Source organism: Pinus tabuliformis, chromosome 1_2 (genome assembly GCF_031772625.1).
Source record: "Pinus tabuliformis cultivar Carrire ecotype Pingquan chromosome 1_2, CPIR1, whole genome shotgun sequence".
Lineage (NCBI taxonomy): Eukaryota > Viridiplantae > Streptophyta > Pinopsida > Pinales > Pinaceae > Pinus > Pinus tabuliformis.
Genome location: NC_142298.1, coordinates 158,021,104 through 158,048,190, shown reverse-complemented (window position 1 = coordinate 158,048,190; position 27,087 = coordinate 158,021,104). Strand labels below are relative to the sequence as shown.

Genomic DNA, 27,087 nt, shown 5'->3' with positions numbered 1-27,087 from the left:
ACAAGATCCTGTGCGTTCTCACCATGACATCCAAACTCATACAACCATACATATGAAGCATATATGTTATTGACAAACGGGGCGAGCTGCTCATAGTTTTGGATCTGCTCTAGATCTTTGCTTTGTCTAGCTCTGCCAGCAGCTTGATCATTTTGGGCAAGTGAAGCGAGACACTCTTGTCTATGGCATAGCTTGATAGAACATGTGAAGGCTTCTCTCCGCTAAACATCCTAATGAAGGTACCACCGGATGAGGCATACCAATCTGCAATGTTAAGTATTGCCTCCATCGCTTCTTGGGACATGCAAGGTGGATCCTTCTCAAAGATCAACTTGTACACCGGAATGATGAAATGGTCAGCTAGCCTCGCCATAAACCCTCAGTAGCTGCACTCAGAAAGCAACTTGCAATAAATATTGGCAACATTCTCTTGTGGTGTCCATTTCCAAACCATGGCAGGAAACTGATGCTAGGCACAGATTGCATCAAGTAGATATGCAGACATGTAGAATCTCGCTTGCTCATCCTTGGGCGGATTCTGAGCGTTAGTCACATGGACTTTCAACTGAAGTGCCAATAGATCCTGTTGATCGTTCCACCTACACCTACTTACAAGTCAATGAGAAAAGCCTTCAACCCCACAAGGTGTAGTGGTGGCAGGAAACTCAGAGAAGGGGTTGTCACACTAATCCAGACTCTCTTCGTTTGAGCTATCTCCTAAGTTAGCTAAGGGGGCTGGTCCCTAATGAAAAGTTAAGTTAAAAGATGTGAGTTTCTAGGAGAGCGTTATAGTGAAAATGGATTACTTTTAAGGATTTATGATAAAATATGAAGTGAACAACTTGAAATAATAATGTCAATCAGTAATATGATTAAAAAAACCATAAAACCAGTGCCTTATAAGGAATTTGCTCAACAATTTAAAGATATATTTGCTCAAAGTAAAATACAATGGTTTCAAAAGAGAAAACAAATTAACCCTGAAATGTAAATAAGAATTGTTAGCACAAGATATGTAAGATACAAAATGCTTTTGAGATAATCAACTTTATAAATCAAAACATGTGAAACATATCTTGCCAAAACCAAAAAATTAGTAATTAACTTGGAAATGTAAAATAAAGGAAGTGCCAAACCAAGACATCAATATGCAATTAGACTTGAAACATGAAAAAAAAACACTTGTTTGAAATAATTACAATACCTGCTTTTGGAATAGACTTTGCATATGAAAACTCAAACCATCAAAAGACAAGTAAATGTAATGGAAAGTGCTCTTGGTTAATTGTATTAATTAGCTCTACAACAAGATTACAATTTAACTCTTCAATCCTCAGACCTCACCCTCGCCCAATGATATGGATCTCACAATGAAGAGTCAATAAGGGAGCACAGGATCCCTAAGATGTCTATTTCAACCAACTTATGTTGGAGGTAAAAATTTAATGAGGCTTGGAGCCTTCTTACACTAAAATGCCTAGATGAAATGCAAATTGTATTAATTCCCCAAATTAAAATAATAAAGGAATAAAATTAGCTTACAAGTGTTGCATGTGTTTCATCGATGAATTAAAATGATACAAGTAAAATTTGTTTCAAATAGACAATGACAATAAATTGCTCCAATATTCAAGATAACAATGTAGCCTAAAATTGAAGCATGTATTCAAGTGCTCATGAAACAATTTACGAAGGTAAATGGAAACGAATCAAAGTTTGTTAAGAATATAAAATGCTTGCATGTAAAAGATGAATTTCCCAAAGTAAAGTGTAAGCTTGTAGCTTCAAGCAACAATGAGATAGAGAATGCAAAGCTCAAATGAAATTGTAACAAACTTTAACTTAATGAAATGTGATAGTGAGGTTGTGTTAATTCCCAATTAAAGCATGCATGTAAGTGAATGAAGTATGAAAGCTTAAACCATGCAAATGTCAATCCACCCAAGAGAAGCCTCCCTCTAAATGGGGAGATAGGATACCATGGGAGAAATCCCAAGCTCCCACAAGAAAATTAGATCTTTTATTAATATTACAAAGAGAAGAGGGTCCTTCAAAGTCCTCAACTAAACTTCAAGGAGAGTCCTCACAATAATTGCTTGAAACTTGGACACTAGACCTCCTTTCTTGAGAAAGTAGTGACAAGATCTCACAAAACTTATGCAAGGAAACAAGGTGTGAGTTTCCTCCAAATGCCCACGGCTTAAAGAGGAAAATGTGCAGCCCTCTAGTGAACTCGACTTGCCAAAAGAAGCCTCAAAAGGGCTCACGACATCCTTGGAAATCGAACCCCCAACACTTGCCAAAGGTCTTGCAAACACTTGTTAGATGTTGTGGGAAGTTGCTCTTCAAAATCTGACACACAAGCGTTAGCAAACAATCCAAACATTGACTGCAAAATAAGTTAAGTATTAATGGAAAAATCAGCAAGATAAAATGTATATGTACAATTATAATTTACAAAAGGGTAAGTTAAAGAGTGAGAGTAAACTCTCGTCTTTACTTATCCATCTTCAAGCGCTTAGATAGCAAATGAAAGAAATGAAGTACAATGTTTTTTAAAAGAAATTTAAATTTAGAAGTTCTCGGCTTGTGTACAAGCTATGTGTCGAAATCCCTACAAAACCACTTTGTAAAATAAGATTATAAGGTTCAAAAAACAAATGAGAGCTCCTTTAAGAATGTATCAAGAGTGGGTTGGTCTCTCCAAAGACTTCCCCTCATGCTTGATTCTGTAATCCCCACAAGATGTTCCCTCTACAAAACTTCAATCAAGGATTAGTTCCATATAGATTTAGCAATAAACAATGATAAGGACCTCTAGAGATTTATTTAAAACCAACTAGAGAATTTTATACCTAGAACATACTTCTAAATCAAATGTCAATGTAAGATAGCTCTACATTAACAAATATACAAGAGCATATGGAAGCAAATTAGATCAAAGTATGAGCAAAAGGAATTATACCAATGCTCAACAATTAATCACACTCGAAAAGGAGAAACACCTCATGAATGAAACCCCAAAGTCTTTATCGATATTTCTGAAAGTGCTTTCGCAAGCACAATAGCTAGTAACAATATTATACAATGTGAGAAAGCCCATGGCTCTATTATACAGAGAGTTGGGAGCAAATCCCAATGAAGAATGACAATGACAAATGGCATTATAGCCAATCCTAATGTAGAAGTGATTAAACAAATGGCATGAAGTGGCAATCCCACAGAGATTCAAATTTGTTGAATGGAGCTCCAATGCCAAGTGTAAAAATCGAATTCTGGCAAGTGGACCTCATTTTCTTCTTCTCTTACGTGTCAAATTCGAATTTTATGGTGGAATGACAAATGTATATGGGTGGTAACCCATGTGAGGACAATTTTCCACAAAAATCTCCATCAAATATTCTCCCAAATCCTTCCAAATGTGCATTAACTTCACAAATTCGAATTTCCAAGCAACTTTTTCATTTAATGCCAGAAATTCGATTTTATTTGAGCACATGTCATTTCCTTGATTTTAGGAGTCCACATCATCTTGGGACTTCACTTTAACTCCTCCATAATTTTCCACCTCATTTCCACAACATTTAGCATGTGTGGATATTTATTTTTCTCCATTTATTTAATTTCTGACTTAATTAATTGCTAAATTTCCCACTAAACTTAGGAAAAGTGAGTTTTGAGGGTCTAAAACACATTATTAACCCATCAAAGTGTGTCATAGTAGAAAGTTGAGGGTGAGAGGTGTAATTTTGATTACTCATACCCCATACAACTTCTCTAGAGTACACTTATTACAATTTAAATACAATTTTTTTTTTGCAATTTTTGACCTGCGGGAAATCTAAAAAATTAAAAAATGACTACCTAGACCTAACCAAATTCCACGAAATTTTTTGTGTGATCTAGTATGGTAATATACATCGACTCTAGACACTAAGATGTGTCAGGGGCTCAACCTTCAAAGCGTCACCCCGGCTTTGGGGTAAAACGTGAACGAAAAAACCTAGAAAATTATCCGTCTCTGAAAAAGAAGGGATAATTAACTAGATAAAAAAAAACACTCCAAGCTGTACTCGTTTGCTGATTGAGTCCCAACATCCTAGACTTGTTACAGACTCAAAACTCATCATTACTAGTATCACTTATTACAATTCCCCGTAAGGTGTGGAATCTGGGTACAAGAAAGATGATGAGAAAATAGAAGTAGAGTTAAAAAACTCTGTTGACTAACGATATCTGATGGTACAAGTGTCCTCTAGATCATCCTTGGGCATGGAGTCTTCATATAATCATTGGGTGCCACTCCAGTGGTCAACAGATCCGACCTATTGAAAGGCCTTCTGTCATTCACCAACTGGTCTAACACAACCACCCAATTCTCTGGAAAGATCTCTGTGCTTTCTTGACTACATAATCGGCATGCAAAGATGATCAAGAACTGGTAGGCCTTCCTGAGTGACTATGTCTTGTAAACATGAGTGGGTGTCGCTCTAAATTTTGAAGGCTCTTTCACCCAGCGCTTTATCATATCTCTGGTGTTTACAAATTTGTGGGTGGCATATAAAAGTGTATCCATGTGGTTCACCGGCTGAGGTAAATGATACATCTGATGATAGTTCTTCGTCTTGAAAGTGGCAAGTTGTGTCCCACTGGCACTGCTCAATGTCATAGTCTTTGGATTTGTGTGTGAGACAATCCAATGGATGATGTCCGCACAAGGGAGGCAGGGTACCTGCATGCAGCCTTATGTAAACCAGACTGGTGGATTCTGACATACACCTGTCTATCCTCCAGATCTTCCTTGAATTCCCCTGCAAAGATATCCTTGATTTCCTGCCATGTTGACTTTATGCCCTTCTCAATGAAGGGCTGAGTGTCTGGATAAACTGGCAAATTCACTGACACCTGCTCAATTGCTTCCTTAGTGCTACTTTTGGCAGTGTCCTTTGATGGAGTGCTCTTGGAAACCATGTTACCTGTAACTGTTAGAGAGTTGCTCAACAAATGTTGTACCTGGAGACAGAGAGGACACTCATGGCATGCAAATGTTAGCTTGAAACCAAAAGCACTTCAAAAACAAACCAAACAACAAACTGGGCATCTACTGGGAAGAATTGCGCAATACTGGCTCTCAGACGTGACTGACTGTCAGTTGGTTTTGTTCATTTCGCAGTCTCATCTTCCAATGGGGAGGGCTTGCTGACTGGAACTACACAATGCGCAGTTTAGTCAAGCTTAGGCCAGCTGAGACTGCGCATTGCGCAATCCCAATGGCCAAGACTCACGACTGGCTCCTGGAATTGCCCAGTGCGCAGTTGGAGCCAGGCCTTGGCAGGGTCTGCACAATTCCTGGAGCCAAGGCAGAGCCTTGAAATCCAAAAATGCACAATGCATACCAAGGAGGACCTAAATCTGGGGCAAGGAAGCCCAGATCTACTCAATGGGATCATGAAAACGAGCAAATATGAATGTGGAAGTGATGGTGGGTGAAAATCTGAGTGAATGATGATGCATGCGAATAAAACGAGTGCAGGAATCAATCAAACTATAGAACAATGAAGCATGTGGAGAGAGTCACCGGAACGACGACCATTAGTGCAAAAATTGGGTAATGCACACAACACTTGGGAAAAGCAATGCAAAACTTAAAACAACACTTCTAAAAGCTAAAACAAATCAAAACGCCATTGATCGTTCAATAAAACGAGTAAAACAACACTCTCACAAGCGAAACAAACAAAAGCGACAAAAAAAGCAGCAAAAGACTAGAAAAGCAAGACTTACCCTGAAAAGTTGTGACGATTGTGTCGAAGGTTCCTAGATCTCCTCGAGAATACCAGAGCTCCGAGATCGAATGTGCAAATGAACTTTGGCAATGTCCATTAAATAGATTTGGTCGATTTAGGGTTTATGGCGCGAAAGCCAAAAATCTAGGAAAAAGTGACACTTGGTGGTAGTTTCCAAAAATACCTCAAGTGTCACTTCTGCTAAAAATAGATCCCTATTTTTAGGGATGCTTTTTTGCTTTTTTCTTTTTACTTTTTCAGGAAAAGTTGCCATGCATTGCCCGGAGAGATTGCGCAGTTCCGGGAAGAATTAGAACTCACTGGCTCATGCATCGGGCAGCAGCTGAGGGAGAAGCTTTTGTGCAATTTTTGGGTTGAGTGGCCCTGGCTGCCTCTCATGCTCTGCGTAGTTTCCCAGCTGAAGGCAAGCTGCCAGTTGTCTTTGCACAATTTTGGAGTCGCAAGCTCACCGTTGGCTTGGACTTCCCGAGAGCAAGTCTGGTTGCCCTCAAGTATTGCACAATTCACTAAGGCAAGCCTGGAACCGGGTTGAAACCAAGTCAAGGGATCTGCTTGTGGATTAGACAGTAAGTCAAGTAAGAAAACACAAGCCATAATGCAAAAGATAAAGCTCAACAGAAGCACAAGTACCTGTGTCAATGCGAGATGAGTTGTTGGGATCTTAGGAGGGAGGCTCCAAAACGAAGCATAGGCAAAATTTTGGAGGGTGGTCATAGCCACTACAACAGGTTGTATCCTTGATGTCTGACCTAGCATTCCAAAACCTCAAGCATTGGGATACCAAATCAAAAGAGGACATAATTCCCTGTCCTTAACTCTTGTGGAAGAAGGATCATATCTTTATTCCAAAATAATATATTTTAAAAAATTAAATTATTTCCTATAAAAATCCCCAAAAATATTTCAATAGTGAATATCTTCACTCAATTGTGGTTTACATTTCAATTATTGATCATTCCGTTGAATCTAAGCTTTAAGGCTATATGACCCCCCTTAATTTGCTCTATATTGATGTACTAATCATATTTACAAGTGTTTCAAAATGATTATAGGGTATGGAAATAATCTATGTCAATCGCGAGTGACTAGAGGAAAACCCTCGCCTTGGGATACATGAAAACCAAGATAAATCTTTTGTATCCATTATAATTGATCTAAAGAGGTTTCTCATTGACTAATTATTACTATTAGATCATATATTGGCTGTCCAAAATGATTTGTAGGTATAATCACTACTTTTGGCCAAGTCAATTTTCAGCTCTCACAATTTTGGGCTCTTTTCTGGATGGTTGGATTGCAGATTGAATATCTTTCATACTACTTACTTAAAATTGTGTTCTTGTGCTCATTGGAAAGGTCTTTGATGATACTAACACTCCAACTAAGTTCTTTGAGTTTTAGGTCCATTAAAAGCATAACATCTCTATTTTGTCTTCTATTTTGGTAAGAAGTTATCATACTCAATTTGTGGTGTTTCAACCTCATTTTCTTCACATATTGAGCACTTTTTCATCGCTGGTCTGCAATATTAATTTGTTGTTATATCATAAATCAGATCTGAATTTTGTATTTGACTAATTCCTACCTCTTCAATATACTTCATCTAGGCACCAATCTATTATTTATTTGGTTGAATTGTTATGTAAGGATAACGACCGTGACATTGAGTGTGAGTTGGCCTAAAGTGAGAGGAATACGTTGAAGCGACATTGGGCATACTTCTAATAGTGCTTACCAGTGTAGCACGACTCTTATAGGACCCGCGAGTACCCGCAAGTCTTCACAAGTTTTATAGCGAGATGGGTCACTCGCATAGAACCCGCGATTTCTACCCGTACCTACCAAAACCCGCATAAAACTCGACTACCCGCATTGAACCCGCGAAGAACGACATATGACCTGCATAAGACCTGTGGAGACCCTCAAAATTGGTTTCGTTTTCTTTTTTGTGCTTAAAATTTACAATATTTTAAGTTTTTTTTTGTATTTTGTCGAGTCTTACACGAGTCTTATATGTCATTCCTGAGTCAATAGCCAAACAAATCTTATACGAGCACGAGTCGTGCAACATTGGTGCTTACCACGTAGCAATCTTGGTTGAACCTTGCCAACACTGCTAATTTGAGTGGTAACATTCTTTGCCGCAATTGCCAAGGAGAAGGTTGTTGGATCCTCCACCAACTCCAGGGAGCTACAGCTAGCAGGGTCAAGATCCTATCGAGGTGGACCATCTGAATCCACCTAATTTTTATGTTTTTCCCCTAGTATAGTAGTTGTTTTCCTTTCATCTCCTGGCTATCAGATTGAACATGTTAGTTTGAGGGATGTTTTCAATTTTGAACATAGATTTCATAAACGAGTTAGCCAAGAGATTGATGCATTGCCACCAATCTGGTTTCCCTACTGGCAGATTAGGGAATGCACAAACTATTTAGATCGGTAATATCTGAATCATAAATAGAAAAATTTCAGCTTTAACTAAAAAAAAATGATATAGTTCGAATAAAAATATTTTATTATGTTGCAAAAGTTATACTCTATATTAAAAATATAAGAATATAAATGCTTTATTTAAGTTATATATCTGCATGAGAAAACTTTGCATATTTGTGTCTAATGGTTTAAACTTTAAATTCTGTTAAAATTGGCAACTAGGGCTAAACTCCATGTGGGTCATCTTATTAATGGTTGCTAATATTTTTCTTGGATCCCTTTCATCGAGAGGTGTAGGATTGATCTAAAGATCATCCGATTCCGATAAGTATTCATAGAGATATGAATTTATGAAGCATAAAAACTATTACTGAAGCTTAAAACTGATAGCTTGGACGCTTTAAAATAAAAATACACGAGGTATTTAAAATAATAATTTATTAATATATATAAAATGTATAAGTGATGAATGTTTACAATGAGGACCCGCCTATATATACCTAAGCACGTGTCTTTTCGTGACTGGGCATGTCTTTTAGACGTGCCTTTTCACTTAACTTAATGACTATTTAGCATAACTAATATTTGATTATTTAATATTTACATTAATTTTATTTATGTCACTTGTTATGAATTATATTCATAACATAGCCCTTTCCTTTGGAAGCTTTGTCCTCAAAGCTTTAATACTATTGATTTCCTTGCCTTAGTGTCTATAGTCTCGATGTATATAATCTAGGCATCGTTTCATCATGTAGCTCATCAATAATATTCCCTTGGATTTATTTTTTTAATACTGATTTTTTTAATAAGATTTTTTTTTAACAATTTAATTAATTAAATTATAATTACATAATATATCTGTTATATTATTATTATTATGATCATCTATATATTATATAAATTTAATTAAATTAAACTAACGTAGATTTACATTATATAAATCTAGTTTTAATTAACATCACTGCCACATTCGATGACAACTCGCCTGACCCGTCACATCTATTCGATACTTTTAACAACAATTTTTTTCTACAGCGTCTGCATGAGGTTTTTGCAATGGAGAGAGAAAGGTGCGGGTGAGGACAAGCAGCAGGTGACGACAACGAGACAAGCAGTTGGTTCTGTGACGCAGGAAAAGGCTGACGGCAGATTGAAGCGTGGGTTGGCAGCGTGGACAGGCAGTGGACAATGTGGGAGCCGGACACAAAAGTGGACCAGTGTGGGGTAATGTGACAACCGACAGCAGAGGATGAGACAGCACAGAGAGACGATGGCAGAAGGGGCAGCAGAATAGTGGCAGAAAAAGGGCAGGGTGCAGCGGTGATTGGACATAACATAGGTACAGGAATGGCGATAGGGGAGTTCGTGGAAGTGGCTGTGAGTTGTGGCGGGAATTCAGAGCATCTCCGAAATCCTGAGGCTCTCACTTTTACCCAAGTGAGGATTTGAAATGCAGACGGCTTTCCACTATCGTCACCAGCTGAATGGATGCCATGACATGTGGGACATATTGTGGTGCTATTATTGTCACCACCACCAAAATCTTGCTTAGGACGAGGATCTATAATAGAGGAATGAGGCGGAGGAGTGTGGGAAGGTTGATCAACGTATATCGTTGCAACATGTTTGCCATTGGAGAAGATGTGGAAGGCATATTTACATGATCGGCATGCGTAATCCATGTGTTTGAAATATGAGCCATCCACTACATGCACCATATCAAGGTGATTGTTTAAAGCATTAATTAAGTTATTCAAATAAACACAGTCATAAGTGTAATTGTCTGAACCATTCCCAACGTCCCAATAGTTATGTGCCCAATGTGCAAGATGTCGACGCACGTCTTCGTCATCAGTATTGATGCACCCACCATTTCTATTATCATTATTATGATTATGATTGAGCCGATTAGATGATGTTTGAAGTATTGATGGTTGATGCAAACACAATGGCTTTATGATATCCTCTTGAGCCCAGCTATAAAATCGCTGCAAATAACCCAATTTCAGGGAAGCCTGACAGTCTTCATGGAACTCTGCAGGAAGCCCCATTGCACTAGCAGTTGAAGGTGAAAATTCAGAAACCAATGACTCTAGAAAAATAATTGTTGTGCTCTGGCCAGCTAGAGTGTGAGCACCAAAAACAGCTTCTTTCACCTCATTGAAAAAAGCTTCTCTTTCCACTTCAACAAATTCAACCCAGCTTCTCTTCTTTAATACAGCTGCAACTGCAGCAACCTTGACCTGAACATAGCCTTCTGGAGCATTAGCATGAGCCCTTGCGTACTGCAGACAATACATCTGCAACCCATTCTTCTCATTGACTAAAAGAAACCCCCACTCTCATAATGTTGCTTCTTGAATTGCATGTGGGACAAGTTTAGAATCAGAATTTTGTTGTTGAATGATAGCCAACGTTTCTATATTTGAGGTCCATGGGATTTTGAGAGACTTTGTAAGCTCATTTTGCCCCAAATGAGAAACAAGATAAGCTAATTTTTTTTATATTCCCAATTGGATTCGGATTTTGAGTGGTCTTCTTCTCTAGTTTTCATATACCCACTTTGACTATCCTTCTCATCACAATCATTGTTGGCATCATTTTCATCTTCATGTGGATCTTCATCTTGATCTATGTCATTCTCATCCATATCAAGATCAACTTCATTGGAATCATCATCTTGATCTGCATTAGCTTCCTCTTCGACATTATAATTATCTAATGCTTCACCTTGTTTCGTTCCTTCACTATCGCTATCGTCTTCCTCTGCATAACTTATCTTTAGACATGTTGAAACTTCTGCACGTGATTTTTCTAACCGTTAAAACACTTCTTGAATTTTACTAAACTGCTCAACGCATTCAGGTCGTGAACGTAATGGCACATTGTGTTGTGAACAACGTTCAAAGACTCACATCATTATATTGTGCGCCATGACTCTGATACCACTGAAGCATAAAAACTGTTACTGAAGCTTAATTCTGATAGCTTGGAGGCTTTAAAGTAAAAATACACGACGTATTTAAAATAATAATTTATTAATCTATATAAAATGTATAAGTGATGAATGTTTACAATGAGGACCCGCCTAAATAATAATTTATTAATATATATAAAATGTATAAGTGATGAATGTTTACAATGAGGACCCGCCTATATATACCTAAGCAGGTGTCCTTTCATGACTATCACTTAACTTAATGACTATTTAACATATCTAATATTTGATTATTTAATATTTACATTAATTTTATTTATGTCACTTGTTATGAATTATATTTATAACAATTTATTTGTGTTATGAGACAATTTGTCAAGGTTAGCGAGCAACCAAATAAACACCACATGTGCTCAATGTTTTAGTATAAATAGAGGTGCCTTGAAAATCATTTGCACACTCTCTTCTTGTGATCTCTTCCTCTCCACTTGTCTTTGGGTTTTGGTGGGAGGAGAGATCCTAAGAGTATATGCTGGCCTAAGTCTTATGATGCCCTAGCCGCAGGTGAAGAGGAGGATCTGGCCGCAGTCCTAGAGTGGAGATCTAGCCCTAACCGCAGTCAAAGAAGGCAGCCCTAGCCACAGTCAAAGGAAGCTCCAATTCGCAGCCAAAAAGAGCCCTAATCCACTGTCTCAAGGAGGCGTAAAATGCAGTCTAGAGAGACCTAATCTAAGGTCATCTATCCGCCATCAAGAAGCCATGTTCGCTGTCAAAAGGGAGACCATAATTCTGTAGCAAGGAAAGGCCACATCTTCCACAATAGGAAAGGTAGAAGAGACTCTTAACTGCAGTTAAAGCAAGCCCTAGCCGCAGCAAGGAGAACTCTGGACAGCAAGGTCATTTGAGGGCTATTTCAGGGGTCCGTTTAGAGGACAGAGTGATTGTTCTTGGAGGCTGAGGCAAGGAGGGTTTGTTGGAGGGTGCGACAACTATTTTAGGGTGACAAGTCCATACGTTGGGCTTGGAACCGCCCTCAAGGAGCAGCGTGGAGGCCAGCATCCTATTTAAGGACAGCCGCAGCATGAGGAAGCAATTATGGGTTAGCTTGCGGGTTGTTAAGGACTGTGATTGGTTGCCCTAATCAATCCAGAATTGCAGCAGCCTAAATACCCTAGAACAGTGAGCTAGTGCACACATGTTGGAAAGTATCTTGTATGTGTGCAGCCATAATCCACAGCAAAGGGAGGGCTGATTAGTAGTGGAATATAAGCTCTATATACAGTTTGAAGGCAGCCCCAATCCATTGTTAAGAGAGGTCCATTATCAGTCTTGTAAAGACTCTTATTCACTGCCCAAAGAGACCTAGTTGCAGCCACTTTAATTGTTATCATAACACCACATTGTTGTAGGTGACAGCATGGCCTAACTGTAGACTATTTGGGCATGTTGGTGTAGACTCTATAACTCAGTGTTGTTGGACATATTATGGGACAGCAGCATAGTACATGGGACAGCTGCAATGACACTAGGACAGCTGCAAGCTTGGTGACACATAGGACAACTGCAACATGGGACAGCAGCAAGTACAGTGCAGCAAGTATATTGGGATAGCAGTAAACATGGTGCAGAAGTGGCACTATGTACAGCAGTGCTAAGACACCCGGACAGCAGCGCATGAGGTCCAGCGTGGTGATGATGGGTGCAGCATGGTGCAGCACGGTGAGATGCAGCACAATGATAGGTGAAGGAGTAACCTTAGAGAATCAGTTGAAGCAACATGTCTTCAACTGATATCATGTAGAGATGATCTATGATCTTATCTAGATAAGTCAAAGTATTGATTTTTGTTGTAAATGTACTATCTCTCTCTCTCTCTCTGCTGAAATACAGGAGAACATATAAGAAGAATTGATCAAGGGTTTCCCCACATTGGGGTTTTTCCCTGGCTAGCGCCACATCTTGTGTCCTCTTGTCTTGGCTTGTCTTCTATGATTTATATTTATGTTCTATCTGCAGTTTATTTTAATGCTGATGTGATTGCTAATCTGAAAAAGATATTAAGCTAACTGTGAAAATTGAAATAAATTGCTCTAGCATAGAACATACCTAAACTTAACATGGTATCGAAGCTGAGGTGAAGACAATGCCCAAGCAAGAGTGAAAGAGAAATCACAAGAGACAATTGGGAAAGGACAAAAGGATCAATGGATTCCTCATCCCTCTTCAAATTCACCTAGGGTGAAATCGAAGCAGAGAACATTATAAGAATAGCGCAGCGGAAGCTTATGATGGCCTACCTAAAGATCACTTCATTGGGAAGTCCGAATCTAAGGGTGGAAAGAAAGGCAAATGACTTGTTTGGCCATTATGCGAAGGAGTGTCCGAATGGTAGGGACACATCACTTGATGATGATAACAATCATTCCAGGGACATCTTCAATGATCAGAGGAATGACAGGTAATGCAGGTCATCAAGGAAATGGTCGACTCTTCAGAGAAAGCAACGAACCCCAGGTATGGAGAATCAAATGTTGTTTCTGATAAGATAAAGCTATCTTGTATTAGCCCTCTCCTTCAGATTCTGTGGGAATTTGGCTTATTGATTATAGTGCTTCAAGGCACTTCATCAGATAGAAGGGTGCTCGCTCGAATTTGGTAAGAGATGGAAACAGTCGTGAGATTATACTTGGAGCCGATGCCACCTATCCCGGAAAGGGTGCAGGAAATGTTACCCCTCCACTGAATGAGGGTAACTCGATTCATTTACAAGATCTCTTTTATGTACCTAATCACAAGAAAATCATGGTGTCCATTTCGGCAATGGAAGTCAAAGGTTTCAGGGTGGCATTCATCGATGGAAAGGTACGTATTTGAAACTAGAATTTTCAAAGATGCTTTTTGAGTTCACGGTTGGCGTTTGTATCAAGTTGCAGGATGATCCATTGGGGACCATGTCAGTTGTCACATCTCATCTATAGCATCGGAGGTCCACTTATTATGGAGCGCTACCCAATGTGAGTCACATGGTGACAAGGATGCCTGAATTCAAAAGGAGCATGAAGGTACATGCCTGAGATGTACCAAAGGAAAATCTTACAAGGGGACCATTCCCTTCATATAGCAGGTCCACAGGTTTGGAACAACCCGAGGAGTTTGAGATTCATGATTAGGAATCTCATGTACGCAGGTGGAAGAAATCCCTCTATGGCTTGAAACAAAATGCCTCGGGCATAGTATGAGAGGATTGATAGTTGTCTGATGAAGCTAAGATTCACTAGGAGTGAAGCCGATCCAAACCTTTACTTGAAGGTTGTGGATGATTGACCTCTCATACCGACACCTTCTAAGGACTACCTCTTTTCTGATAGGTGCAGACCCTCTCATTTGTAGTAGTAAGAGGGAGTTGGATTCCAGATTTGGAATGATAAACTACAAGCCCGTGACTACCTCGAGGATCTTAACTTTCAGAAGTTATATGGTGATGATGTCAGAACAGATTTGGGAAATGCTTCTGAGTTTCATAAACTCATTCGCATTGATGTTCTTGGTGAACTTCCGTCCGGACATATGTTTTGCAGTTAGCATGATGAGCTCATATATGGTTGAGCCTCGCTAGATTGGTGCCAAGAATCTTCTGAGATATCTTCGGGGCACAATCTCTCATGAATTGAGATACACTGCCAGAAATGTGAAGCTGCATGATTATTCGAATGTTGACTAGGCAGGCAATGTGGAGGATCACAAGAGCACTTTTGAGTGTTGGTTCTCTTTGGATTATGCTTCAATATCATGGATGAGCAGGAAGCGGAAGTCAGTTGCTATAAGCACCGCCGAGACTGAATACATAGCAACAAGTATGATCTCATGTGAAGCTACCTAGTTGTGAAGCTCTTTAGTGTGTTGTTTGTACACATAATGAATACCATTGTGATTCTCTGTGACAACCAGGGGGGGATTCAATTGTTGAGGAATCCCATATTCGATGATTTCTCCAGTAGATAGACATCAGATACTACCTTATCTAGGATATGGTAAGTCGATGAGCGAGGAGGCTCCATTGCATTGAGACTGATGTGCAAGTCGCCGATGTTTTTGACGAAGCCCCTAGGAAAGGTCAAATTCATGACTTTCCGAGAAGAACTTGGTGTCGTTCAGAGACCCTGTTATGAGGATCATGTATGATGCACATATTGACCTCTGGGAGCTCCAGGGGGGCACAGGGTACTTCTTGGAGCGACATACGACCACAGGGCGACTCACCCTCCCCTCATGGTGCATTATGTATAGGATGATTAGTTCTCTTGTGGACCGGGATGATTAGTTCTCCCGTGGCGACTGTGGAACACGATGATTAGTTCTCCTATGGGCCGGGATGATTAGTTCTCCTGTGGCGACTGTGAAACAAGATGATTAGTTCCCCTGTGGGCTGGGATGATTAGTTCTCCTGTGGCGACTATGGGACAGGATGATTCGTTCTCCTGTGGACAGGATGATTAGTTCTCCTATCGAGGCATCTTACCCATGCAGTCTGGGACTCATGGGAAGTACCTCTCATCTAATCAATGAGAGGGAAATGGGGTTAGGGACCATTAGTAGTACTATTGATGGACACATCGTTGTATCTACCGTACTCCCTATGTTAGGATGACCTGCATTGATCTGGGATCAATGAAACTGATTTGGGATCAGTATGAGTGGTTTGAGACCCTCTCTTGTGATATTGATGTAAGATCAATAAAACTGACTTCAGGTCAGTAGAGAATGGTATGAGACATTCTCGATCCATTCTTCTTCATCATGATTCAGTAGAGCAGAGCTCAGAGAAGCTGAGCAGAGCAGTGATATAGTACAGTCAGAGATATGAATCAACGAATGGAGTTCTCCCTAGTTGAGAGGGAGTGTTAAAATTGGAAACTAGGGCCAAACACCATGTCGGTCATCTTATTAATAGCAGCTGATATTTTTCTTGGATCCCTCTCATCGAGAGGTGTAGGATTGATCTAAAGATCATCCGATTCCGATAAGTATTCATGGAGATATGAATTTATTTGTGTTATGGGACAATTCGTCAAGGTCGGCCAACAACCAAATAAACCCCACGTGTTCAACATTTTAGTATAAATAGAGGTGCCTTGAAAGTCATTTGCACACACTCTTCTTGTGATGTCTTCCTCTCCACTTGTCATTGAGTTTTGGTGGGAGGAGAGATCATAAGAGTACATTAGCCTAAGTCTTATGATGCCCTAGCTGCAAATGAAGAGGAGTATCTGGCCGCAGTCCTAGAGTGGAGATCTAGCCCTAGCCGCAGTCAAAGAAGGCAACCCTCGCCGCAGTCAAAGGGAGCTCCAATTCGCAGCCAAAAGGAGCCCTAATCTGTTGTCTAAAGGAGGCTCAAAATGCAGTCTAGAGAGACCTAATCTAAGGTCATCTATCCGCTGTCGATAAGCCCTATTCGCTGTCAAAAAGGAGGCCATAATTTCGTAGCAAGGAAAGGCCACATTTTCCGCAAGAGGAAAAGTAGAAGAGGCCCTTAACTGCAACTAAAGCAAGCCCTAGCCGCAGCAAGGAGAAGTTTGGACAGCGAGGTCATTTGAGGGCTATTTCAGGGGTCCATTTAGAGGACAGAGGGCAAGGAGGGTTTGTTGGAGGGTGCAACAACTATTTTAGGGCTATGCTGCAGGAAACGTGGTACAGAGGTCCATTCCCGTACGGAAACTGGTACGAAACGTGGAAACGCGTTTGGTACGGCCGTGAAACGCGTTTCTGGCCGTACTGCCACGTTTCCCGAAACAGAAACGTGGCCAGTACGTCTGGAAACGCGTTTCACGGCCGTATGACCTACGTTTCATCATTAACTTGTGTTTTTTTTTAATTTATTTATAGGGTATGTTAGTGACTTCTAGTTGCTTCTAGATGTGTGTCTAAAGTTATAAAAGTGAATTTTTGCCCTAGTGTTGATATGCAATTCATCAGGAAGTTTGAGGCATATGCAGTTCATGGTAATGTTAAATTCTTAAAGTAAAAGGATGAAAATGAAAAATAAAGGAGAATATCGAAAATGAAAAATAAAGAAGAATATCACTTTTACTTAAATTTTTAACATTACCATGAAATGACTCAGGATGTTTGAGAGTGGTTTCGCCCTCATTGGATTTCATATGGAGAAAGTAGAATTTTAGATCTCACTCAAAATCCAGCAGACTTATCTGTTTTCCAAGATTTCAGGATTGGAGGGATTGCAATGTTTCCATTGGATTTTATCATGTACTAGGGTATGGAACTTGTATTTAATCAAGAGAACCAAACCCTCTATGCAGAGAAAACTCCCAATAATCAAAATCATGTAGGGTACTAGGGTATGAAACTTGTATTTAATAAAGAGCACTAAGGTCATTCGACTATGTAGGAGGAGACTCCCAATACAACAGTGGTCCTTCTAAAGAATGGGGTGTGGATGCAGAAAATCTTGATTTGGATCTCTCTCTTGCAGCCTTATAGTCTTTATTGTACTTGCAACCTCATATATTAATATAAATAAAGGCTGATTTTGAGATTTGGATATATAATAAAGGTTGCTTTTGGATATTCCGATATTTTTATTTTCATTTTGTGATCAATCATGAGTAAATGTGCTGTAAATTAAATCTTAATGTTTAAGTGTAATAAATTATAATGTATCATTTATGCTTTATGATTGCACATATATATATATATATATATATATATATATATATTCGTGTTTCCCCGTTTCCAAAATTTGGGGAGGTCGCGTTTCGTATCGCTTCCCATTTCAGAAACTCGTACCTGTTTCCTCGTTTCGTGCAACCTAGTTTTAGGGTGACAAGTCCATACGTTGGGCTTCGAACTGCCCTCAAGGAGCAGCGTGGAGGCCAGCATCCTATTTAAGGACAGCCGCAGCAAGAGGAAGCAATTTTGGGTTAGCTTGTGGGTTGATAAGGATTGTGGTTGGTTGCCCTAACCAGTCCAGAATTGCAGAAGCCTAATTACCCTAGAACAGTGAGCTAGTGCACACATCTTGGAATGTATCTTGTATGTGCTGAATCAGTTTGATGGCTGTAAAGTGCAGCCATAATCTGCAGCAAAGGGAGGGCTCTTCAGCAGTGGAATATAAGCTCTATATACAGTTTGAAGGCAGCCCCAATCCATTGTTAAGAGAGGTCCATTATCAGTCTTGTAAAGACTCTTATTCACTGCCGAAAGAGACCTAGTTGCAGTCACTTTAACTACTGTCATAATACCATATTGCTGTAGGTGACAGCATGGCCTAATTGTAAACTATTTGGGCATGTTGGTGTAGACTCTATAACTCTATTGCTGGACATATTATGGGACAGCAGCATAGTACATGGAACAGCTGCAATGACACTAGGACAGCTGCAACATGGGAGAGCAGCAGCAAGTACAGTGCAGCAAGTATATTGGGAAAGCAGTAAGCATGGTGCAGAAGTGGCACTATGTACAGCAGTGCTAAAACACTGGGACAGCAGTGCATGAGGTCCAGCATAGTGATGATGGGTGCAGCATGGTGCAGCACGGTGAGGTGCAGCATGATAACGAGATGCAACACAATGATAGGTGAAGAAGTAACCCTAGAAAATCAGTTGAAGCAGCATGTCTTCAACTGATCTCATGTAGAGATGATCTATGATCTTATCTAGATAAGTCAAAGTATTGATTACTGTTGTAAATGTACTATCTCTCTCTCTGCTGAACTACTGAAGAACATATAAGAAGAATTGATCAAGGGTTTACCCACATTGGGGTTTGTCCCTGGCTAGCGCCACATCTTGTGTCCTCTTGTCTTGGCTTGTCTTCTGCGATTTATATTTCTGTTCTATCTGCAGTTTATTTTAACGCTGATGTGATTGCTAATCTGGAAAAGATATTAAGCTAACTGTGAAAATTGAAATAAATTGCTCTAGCATAGAACATACCTAAACTTAACAGATTAACATGTATTTACATAAACACATTTCTTTTAATCAAAATTTCAATATTCAATGTATTTTTTGGGACCTGTTTTTCATTTCCAGTTTTTTCCCTGTTCCTGTCCAATTCTGGCTTTTAGGAATCAGGATCGACCAGCTCAAAAATCGGTTTAGTCTTTGTAATAACATTGGTGTTTCCCTGTTTTAATGTCAAAAACTATGAAATCAAAATCTGTTTGACATTAAGTGTCCTGGGTTATTAGAGATCCGAATATCCCTTAAGCATAACCCATTTTTGCGGGCATCCATGACCAACTTTGAGGGAATTCACCCGATCCCCACATCTCCAAGGAGGTTTGAAATAGCCAGATACTCATTTTTTTGAAATACTCAATTTCAAAAAATAGCCAACGCAGAATAACCGCATCATGGACAAGAAAAATTTACAACTTTGCATGGTGCTTTCCATGGAATAAAGCACTTCAAGGTTAATGATTTCAACCAATGCCACAAACATCTCCAGTTTATTAGCAACAGAACATTTTTTTCAAAATGTTTAATCCAAATTCCAAAACAATAAAAAAATAGATGATTTTGCTGATATGTTAGAAATGAGCATATTTTGTTGCCAAATATTTCTCTGATTTTACTAATGTCCCGAGTTCATGAACCCAGGCGACCTTTTATTGATGCCAATATTTGCAACACCGATTTCAACACCTATGACACCAAACAACAAACCGGAAAAATTTCAAGTCATACACAAGAGTAAACAGAATAAACAATTTGTGCCAATGAAGGTTTCTCAATATTATAACCACTGAATGGCAGTGATATTTTGGATATCAAAAGAATATTCACCAAAAATTGCACTGGAGCTTCAAATCATGCCTCATTTCAGCTGCTTTAGGTGGTCAAATTGTTTTCTTACACTACTTCTAAGTTCTTAGCCTCCCAAATTCACTTTCATTACAAGCATTTACAAGACAATCATGCAAATTCGGTCAACTATAATCTCTCTCTATTTCTTGTATACAACAATGTTAAGAAAACAAATAAAGAAAAGGATAGTTGTTTAATACAATAATTAATACTAGTCCATTGATTAAAGTACTACCTCACTCCTATGCTTCCATCGCTGTAAGCCAGAACGCCCAGCAAAGGCATAATAGGCAAAGTGCCTTAGTTGCTCTCCACCTTTAGTGCTCGAATCCTCAGAAGACTGTATCAGAAGAAGCAAAATTAGCATGCAAAAATAATAATCTTTGACCATATTGGATAAGTGTCTTATTCAATTAGCAATGAAGCACATCATCTCACCATAAGAAAATAAACCCGCCAGACAAGGAAGAAGAAATTCAATAAATCTAACATGCTATCTCAAATTTCAATTTTCTCACAGTTCACTAAAAGAAGATGTATTTTTTCCTTCAACATAATTATTAATTTCTCTATTGTTGAGATCTTGAAATATAACTTGATAAATGGAAATGCTGCAGAAACATTAGGAATTTGAGTACGTTGAAGTCCAATTTTTCAGAGCCTAGCAAATCATTTTAGATTGAAATCACAAAATATGTACAGAAAAGCTTGTATTTCTTGAGCAGAGACCACCATATTAACGAAGATGCTTCTGTAAACCATCCCTTGTCTTAGTTGAGCACAGACAATTATATCAACGAAAATGCTTTCATAAAGCATACCTTGGGACTCATATCAAATATATCATATTATCTATAGCCCGACATCACAGTGAAAAGATCCAAACAAATTAAAATAGAGATATTTCTTAAACTGGAATGTTATTTATGGCATGATTGCATTCAATAACTGTTCAAGCTTATGGTAGCTTCAGAAGTTCTTCTGCATAGGCTTAGTGTCTTGGGATGTAGGAGATGATTTATTTCCTCTTTTAAGTATCAATGTCTTCTTTTCTAACTCTAACTTAGAAAAAGTACAATAATTAAAATCAATTAGTTATTGTGGACTATTAGGTCATTTTCTCAGGATAAATAATAAAACTATTTAAGTGACTTAGAAATAATCTCAACCATTGATCTCCTATATCTTCTAGAAGGGAGATTTAAGGTTAGGGATTTGGGCCTAATGAAGATTATAAATGAAAAACAAAGGGAGATTAAGGTTAGGGATTTGGGCCTGATGAAGATTATAAATGAAAAACAAAGGGAGAGATGAAGACACAGATAGAAGAGAGGCAGCTACAGCATTTTTGGGAAAGCAATTTTCCCAAGAAAGAGAGAATGAATTCTATGGAGCGAGAGGCCCAGTTAGACTGAGGAGAAGGAAGGAGAATACAAGAATAATTTCGGCAGTGTTTCCAAGAGGCCGAATGGCTGGATATTGGAGAGGCCAACTTGCTAAAGCGACAAGGAGATGCAATTACTAGGGGAGACAGATTTGTGAGTACACAGAGGTTGAGAAAGGGCAAGCCACAGGGGCCAATTTACTGGTGAGAGGTGGGTTGATTTTCTCCATGCCGAATTTCATAAGTGGCTAGTTTCCAGTTGGCTGAATTTCCTTGGGCAGAATTATTCCAATGGAGCCAAGTTCTAGGTTCTAGTCATTATATTTTTCTTTGTATTTTTTGTAGGTTGAAACCCTGGTTTTCCAAATTAATGAATGAAGGAGAATTGTTGTGGGTGTTTATCTATTGTAATGTGTGATTGATCTCTCTTTAATTTTATTTCCAATGCATATAATTTTATGGATCTTAACATACCAGTGATTTCATTTTTCAACAATTTAGAATTAATTGTTTAATAAAATAAATTGTTGGGAATAAATAATTTCTAGAAAGTAAATTTGGATTGGTATTAAGATATTTAACATAGTATCTAAGCTCTAGAAAACATTGAAGGAGAGAGCCGAGATCACTACGGTTCACAACAGCGAATTTCTTTTTTTTACAATAGCATAATTATTTTTAATTTTGAAATTGGGGTGTTGTGGCCATGGTCGATTTGTGAGATGGTATCACAATGTAGTTTGTGATATGAAACAAGGATGGATGGGACTGCTAACTTCAGTGCCTGGAAGGACCGAAACACCATAGTTTTAAAAATAAATGGTTTGTGGAATTTTGTGAACGCAGATATCCAAGTTCCTTCAGATCCAAACCTAGCCGCTGAGCACAAACAGAAGGATGTGAAAGCAATGGGTATAATTTTGGATGGTGTGAGGAATCACATAATTCCTCACAAATCAGGGAATGATACAGCGTGTTAGATGTGGGTAGCCCTAACCAGTGTTTATCAAAGCACAAATGAAAACAGAAAGATGGTGCTACGAGAAAAATTAAACAACATCAAATGAACAAGTTTGAGACCATAACATCTTACCTCACAAGGTTCCAGTAGCCTCGTGATGAGCTTTCAGTTACTAGGGAGGTTGGGAATAATTCAGAGATTGTGAAAGTAGCTCGAAAGGTAAAAATGCACCAAGCATTGGACCACTTTTCTAGACAGAATCCTGGCTGGCCAATAGCTTCATGGTTGGAGTCAGTTGTAGAATGATTTCATCTAGAAAGAGACCTGGGATAATTCATTAACCTGAGGACAGCAAAGAAGTGGTGAGTAAGAGGAGCATGCTCTTCCTGCACAAGCAAAAAAGGGCAAAGGGAAGGCCAAGCATTACAAGAGTGGAGATCGACCTTCACAATGTAAAGACGAGAAGGAAATGAGCAATGTTAAGCGCGTTGCATGTTTTAAGTTCAAGCATCTTGCTAGTCATTGTCCGAACAAGAGGAAGGGCAAGAGAAAGACAACCATTGCACATATGGACGAGTTGGCTAAAAAGTTCGAAAAGAACTTCGCCTTGGTGTCATGCCTTTCTAGAACAATCATGAGAGATGTCTAGTTTGTGGATAGTGGAGCATCTTTGTTATATAAAAAAAAAAAATAATTAATAGTTATTAGGCAAAGGGCATGATCTTTGATCATGCCCATTCACCAAGAGGCAGCCAAGGCAGTATAAAGCCAGGGGCCTCCCACAAATTGTAATCATCTTCTATATTTTAATAATAATAAATATGATTTTGTTGACTATTTGAATGCATTTGTGCCATCTGGTATCACAGGCATCGAATCTTCCCTGTGATGGTTTCACTCACTGTGGGAAGCTCCGTGTTTCACTCACCATCCGTCCTTAATCGATCCGTTGCTACCTGTCAATCTGCTGCTCCCTGTCCTCAACCCTGTCTGTTGCGTAACCTCGTCCCTGTCTGTCACGCCCCTACACTTGCGGTAGTCTTCCAACCGCTTATAGCGAGGTGCGGCACCACCGAACGCTTTCTTTTCACCAATACTAACATTCATGGACTACGCCTAATTCACTTGTCCTTACTTAGTTTGTGTTTCGCAACCAAGTAAAATTATGTTTATCCTTTATACCAATGAACACCCATACTCATTCATTATCAACAGCAATTATAACAAGAACAACAATTGCACAGTATAAAGGGAGGGGCAACTCCCTGAACAATGAGTCTGCCCGACAATATATATTAATCAATCTTTCTTCATAATACAATCATCACAAGTAATGCTTGGCAAACTCCAAGCCAATACTTAGCTTCTTTTACAACATAGGCAAATCAGCCTTTTACAATAACCATGTGCACGCCTTGCACGAAGGGTGGGTGCTCACCCGAGCCACCAAGACACCCTTGTCAATCCCGGCACAAATCTGCACTTAAGACAACCTTGGGCACACCTTGCCCAACCCTCGACCGGCTCTAAGTATCTCCAAGACTGCGCCCTCAAGTAATGCGCATGAGTTATGTGCACTCCTCCCCAAATCTGCGCACTGGTTTTACCCTTAAGCTTTATGCGTAGTTGTCCAAGCTTCGTTGGATCCAAATGAAGCCTCAACGCTTACAATATATACGCATGTCTGCGTGGGTGGTGGCTCTCCAGCCGACCCCCAAAATAATGTTAACACACCCCTTTGTGAACGCTCTATACATGTCGGTCGCGCCCATGCTTCTCTACGCTCATCGGGTTATAAATCGCCATCGCATTTTGCCTTAGCCATTTTTCGTCGGCGCATTATGTCGCACTTCATTGCATTATGTCGCACTTCTATCGTCGCACTTTGTCGCATTGTCGCAGCGCGCGCCCGCCCGTGTGCCTACCCGCGCGCCCGTCGTGCACGCCGACTCGCCCGACGCCCAACCGCGTCGCATTATGTCGCACTTTGTTGCATTGTCGCAGCGCGCGCCCGCCCGTGCACCCGCGCGCCCGTCGTGCACACCGACTCACCCGGCGCCCAACCGCGCCCGCGCCCGAAGGCCTTACATCCTCCTCCACCTGAAGTCATTGTCGTCCTCGACAACATATCATCCTCCAAGCATCAATATCCATGATGTCAACTCCTCCACATAAAGCAAACATCCCTGCAACATATGTAGAACTCCATCTCCATCATGTCTCACCTTAGTGACCAACTGCCACCAAGATAACCATACCAAGGTATACACCTCTACGGTACGTCCTCCATCAGATACCATCTTGCTCCATGATCATCGACCCTTCTGCCACAATCTTCACTGCAACATCTCATGTCGACCCCATCATGTGTCATCCCTCCATGTAGTCTCTCATCAGATGCCAACACATTTGTATCATGTGTTACCATGTCTCGACTAATGCCAACATCTCTCTGCACATTGGTACCCCTCATGACTCGAACTAGTCGAGTGATCTGTCCAACCATACGTCCAAATCATAAGAATGCACATCCTTATGCCACCACAAGTCTTTTCCTGACTTCTGCTACATCTCGGACTCATCAAGAATCTATCAATCCATGTTCAGGTCCATGGAAACTCCATCTCATCTGCAACATGTTCAAGCCATGGTTTGTTGCACAAGAGTGTACAACGTCTCCACTAGTTCCTAAATCTCCACAACAGTATCTGTACAACATCCTTTGCTTCGGCATTCCCCCATAGAATGTCCTATAAACGACACTTCCACACATGCACCGGCTTCATGCCCTGCATAACTGTCATGCTCCATATCTCCAACCTGATGTCCATGACTCTAGTTGTCCATGATGCCCAACTCATGTAGACTCCATCCCAACATCTGGTCATCTGCACCCAAGCCTGCACCTGTCATAAAGAAGCCTCCTTCAAGGCCCCTTGTAAAGTTGATGTGGTTCCTCCCTATCAAGGCCTCCACACCAACCTCTCTCCAAGGTTGTTTAAACTTTATAGAGAAAGGAGGGCCAGGAAGTTTCCTCCCTGACTCTCATCCACCCATGTTTCAGATTGATGTTGTGTCCTCAAGTGTCTGTGCACAATCTCAATCTCCTCACATGCACATCCAAGCTCACCTAGCTTGTCCTTCGTCAACTGAAAGTCATATATGCCCATAGCATACCTGCAAAAGTCCACTATCCCAGCAGGATCTCTACCTCCATAATCCTCATCAACCATTGCCTCTGAAGTAGTACTCGGACTCCCTTCACTTGCAACTCCATTGTGAAGATCATCAGTAGAAGATGCTCCCAACAAGTGTCTCCATGTTCGTGAGGTTGCCTTCTCACTTCCATCATCCTTCTTCCCAGCTCTTGCAACGAAGTCAGTCAACTTCCTTTCCTTCGTTGTTTGAGTCACACTCCCAAGTCCTCTTTGCTCCACATCCTCATGCTTCACATTCGGATCTTTGGGATACAAAACCATAGATGTCATCCTTGGTCTATACCCCAAGCAAATTATTCTATTCATCGGTACCATCATGGTTCTTCCTTCAGCTGTGATCAAGAGAATGTCCCGGTCCACCATTGATATGGCTTGTGCAAGCTCCATAAAGTCCAGCCCCAGCACCATAGAATGATCATCCATGTCCACAACCCTCAAGTCCAACTTTCCAAACCACGATCCTACTTTCACCTGAGTGTCTTTTAATACACCATCAACAACTCTAATGGTAGAGTTGACTGCTTTGAAAGCACTCCATTCCCTCTCCATCTTTGCTTTCTTCCCAAAAGACTTTGCTGCCTTCCTGCTTAAGAAGTTATGAGTAGCCCTCGTATCCACCAAAGCTGCAAATCTCTTGCCCTTCACGGTTACCTACACAAAACTTAGCTTCAAGGAATCACCTCCATTTGTTGGCTTTGTCTTGCGCCTTACATCAACAACCTTCTTCAAGAATTCGGCCTCAGAAGTGTCAATTGGTTCATGCTCCATCTTGACATTCCTCCTAAGGTACTTCGCCTCCCTGCTTGGCTCCTCTAAGAAACCCGATCCTGGTCCAACTTGACTCCCCTCAAGCTTGCCCTTCATCACATCTTGCTCAAGTGCACCAACCAAGTGTCCACTGACCAAGTTCATAGAACTAAACTTCTGAATGTCCTCTGGATGCTCTCGGTAGTGAGTTCCCATCTTGTCAATGTAGTCGAGCTCTTCCTGCTCAATCAGAACAATCTTCTTACCAAGAAGCTTCTTCTTTATTTCCTCCTCAACTTGCTTGATTTCGGCTTCCACCCTGGCACTTTCCCTCCTCAACCGGGCTCTTTCATCAAAGAGATCTTGAAGATCAAGACCACTTTGTTGGATCTCCTCATCAAGTTCCTTGAGTTCAACATCTGTCGTACTTCCACATTGGCTTTTGAGTTCTTCAAGTTCCCTTCTTAGTTCCGAACAACTCTCCCGAATCTTCATGTTCTCGGCTTTCATCGAAACCCAGTCAGAACTCCATCGACTCATCTGTTCCAACACTTTGTACCGGAAAGCTTTCACTGCACTATGGCTAGACTCACCTATCGTAGGTTCATCTACCATCTCTGCCTTTTCATCCTTCTCCATGTTCACCAAGTCCCCGCAACCACGAACCAGCCCTTGTTCTACTTGTGTGTGAAACAGCTTCCTTCACCTGCAAGTACCCGTTACGAGCAACCCTGCTCAATCACCAACTGTCAAGCTTCTTCAACC

General features: G+C 40.2%; 1 protein-coding gene across 1 annotated transcript in view; it reads right to left on the bottom strand.

Moving 5' to 3' along the window:
* LOC149204985 (uncharacterized) overlaps positions 1–27,087 on the bottom strand; it is a 298,358-nt gene that overhangs the window by 142,681 nt on the left and 128,590 nt on the right. Inside the window, exon 7 of the mRNA XM_089394859.1 lies at positions 20,248–20,352. Coding sequence (XP_089250985.1) covers positions 20,248–20,352 — 105 coding nt within the window. The remainder of the gene's footprint in view (positions 1–20,247; positions 20,353–27,087) is intronic.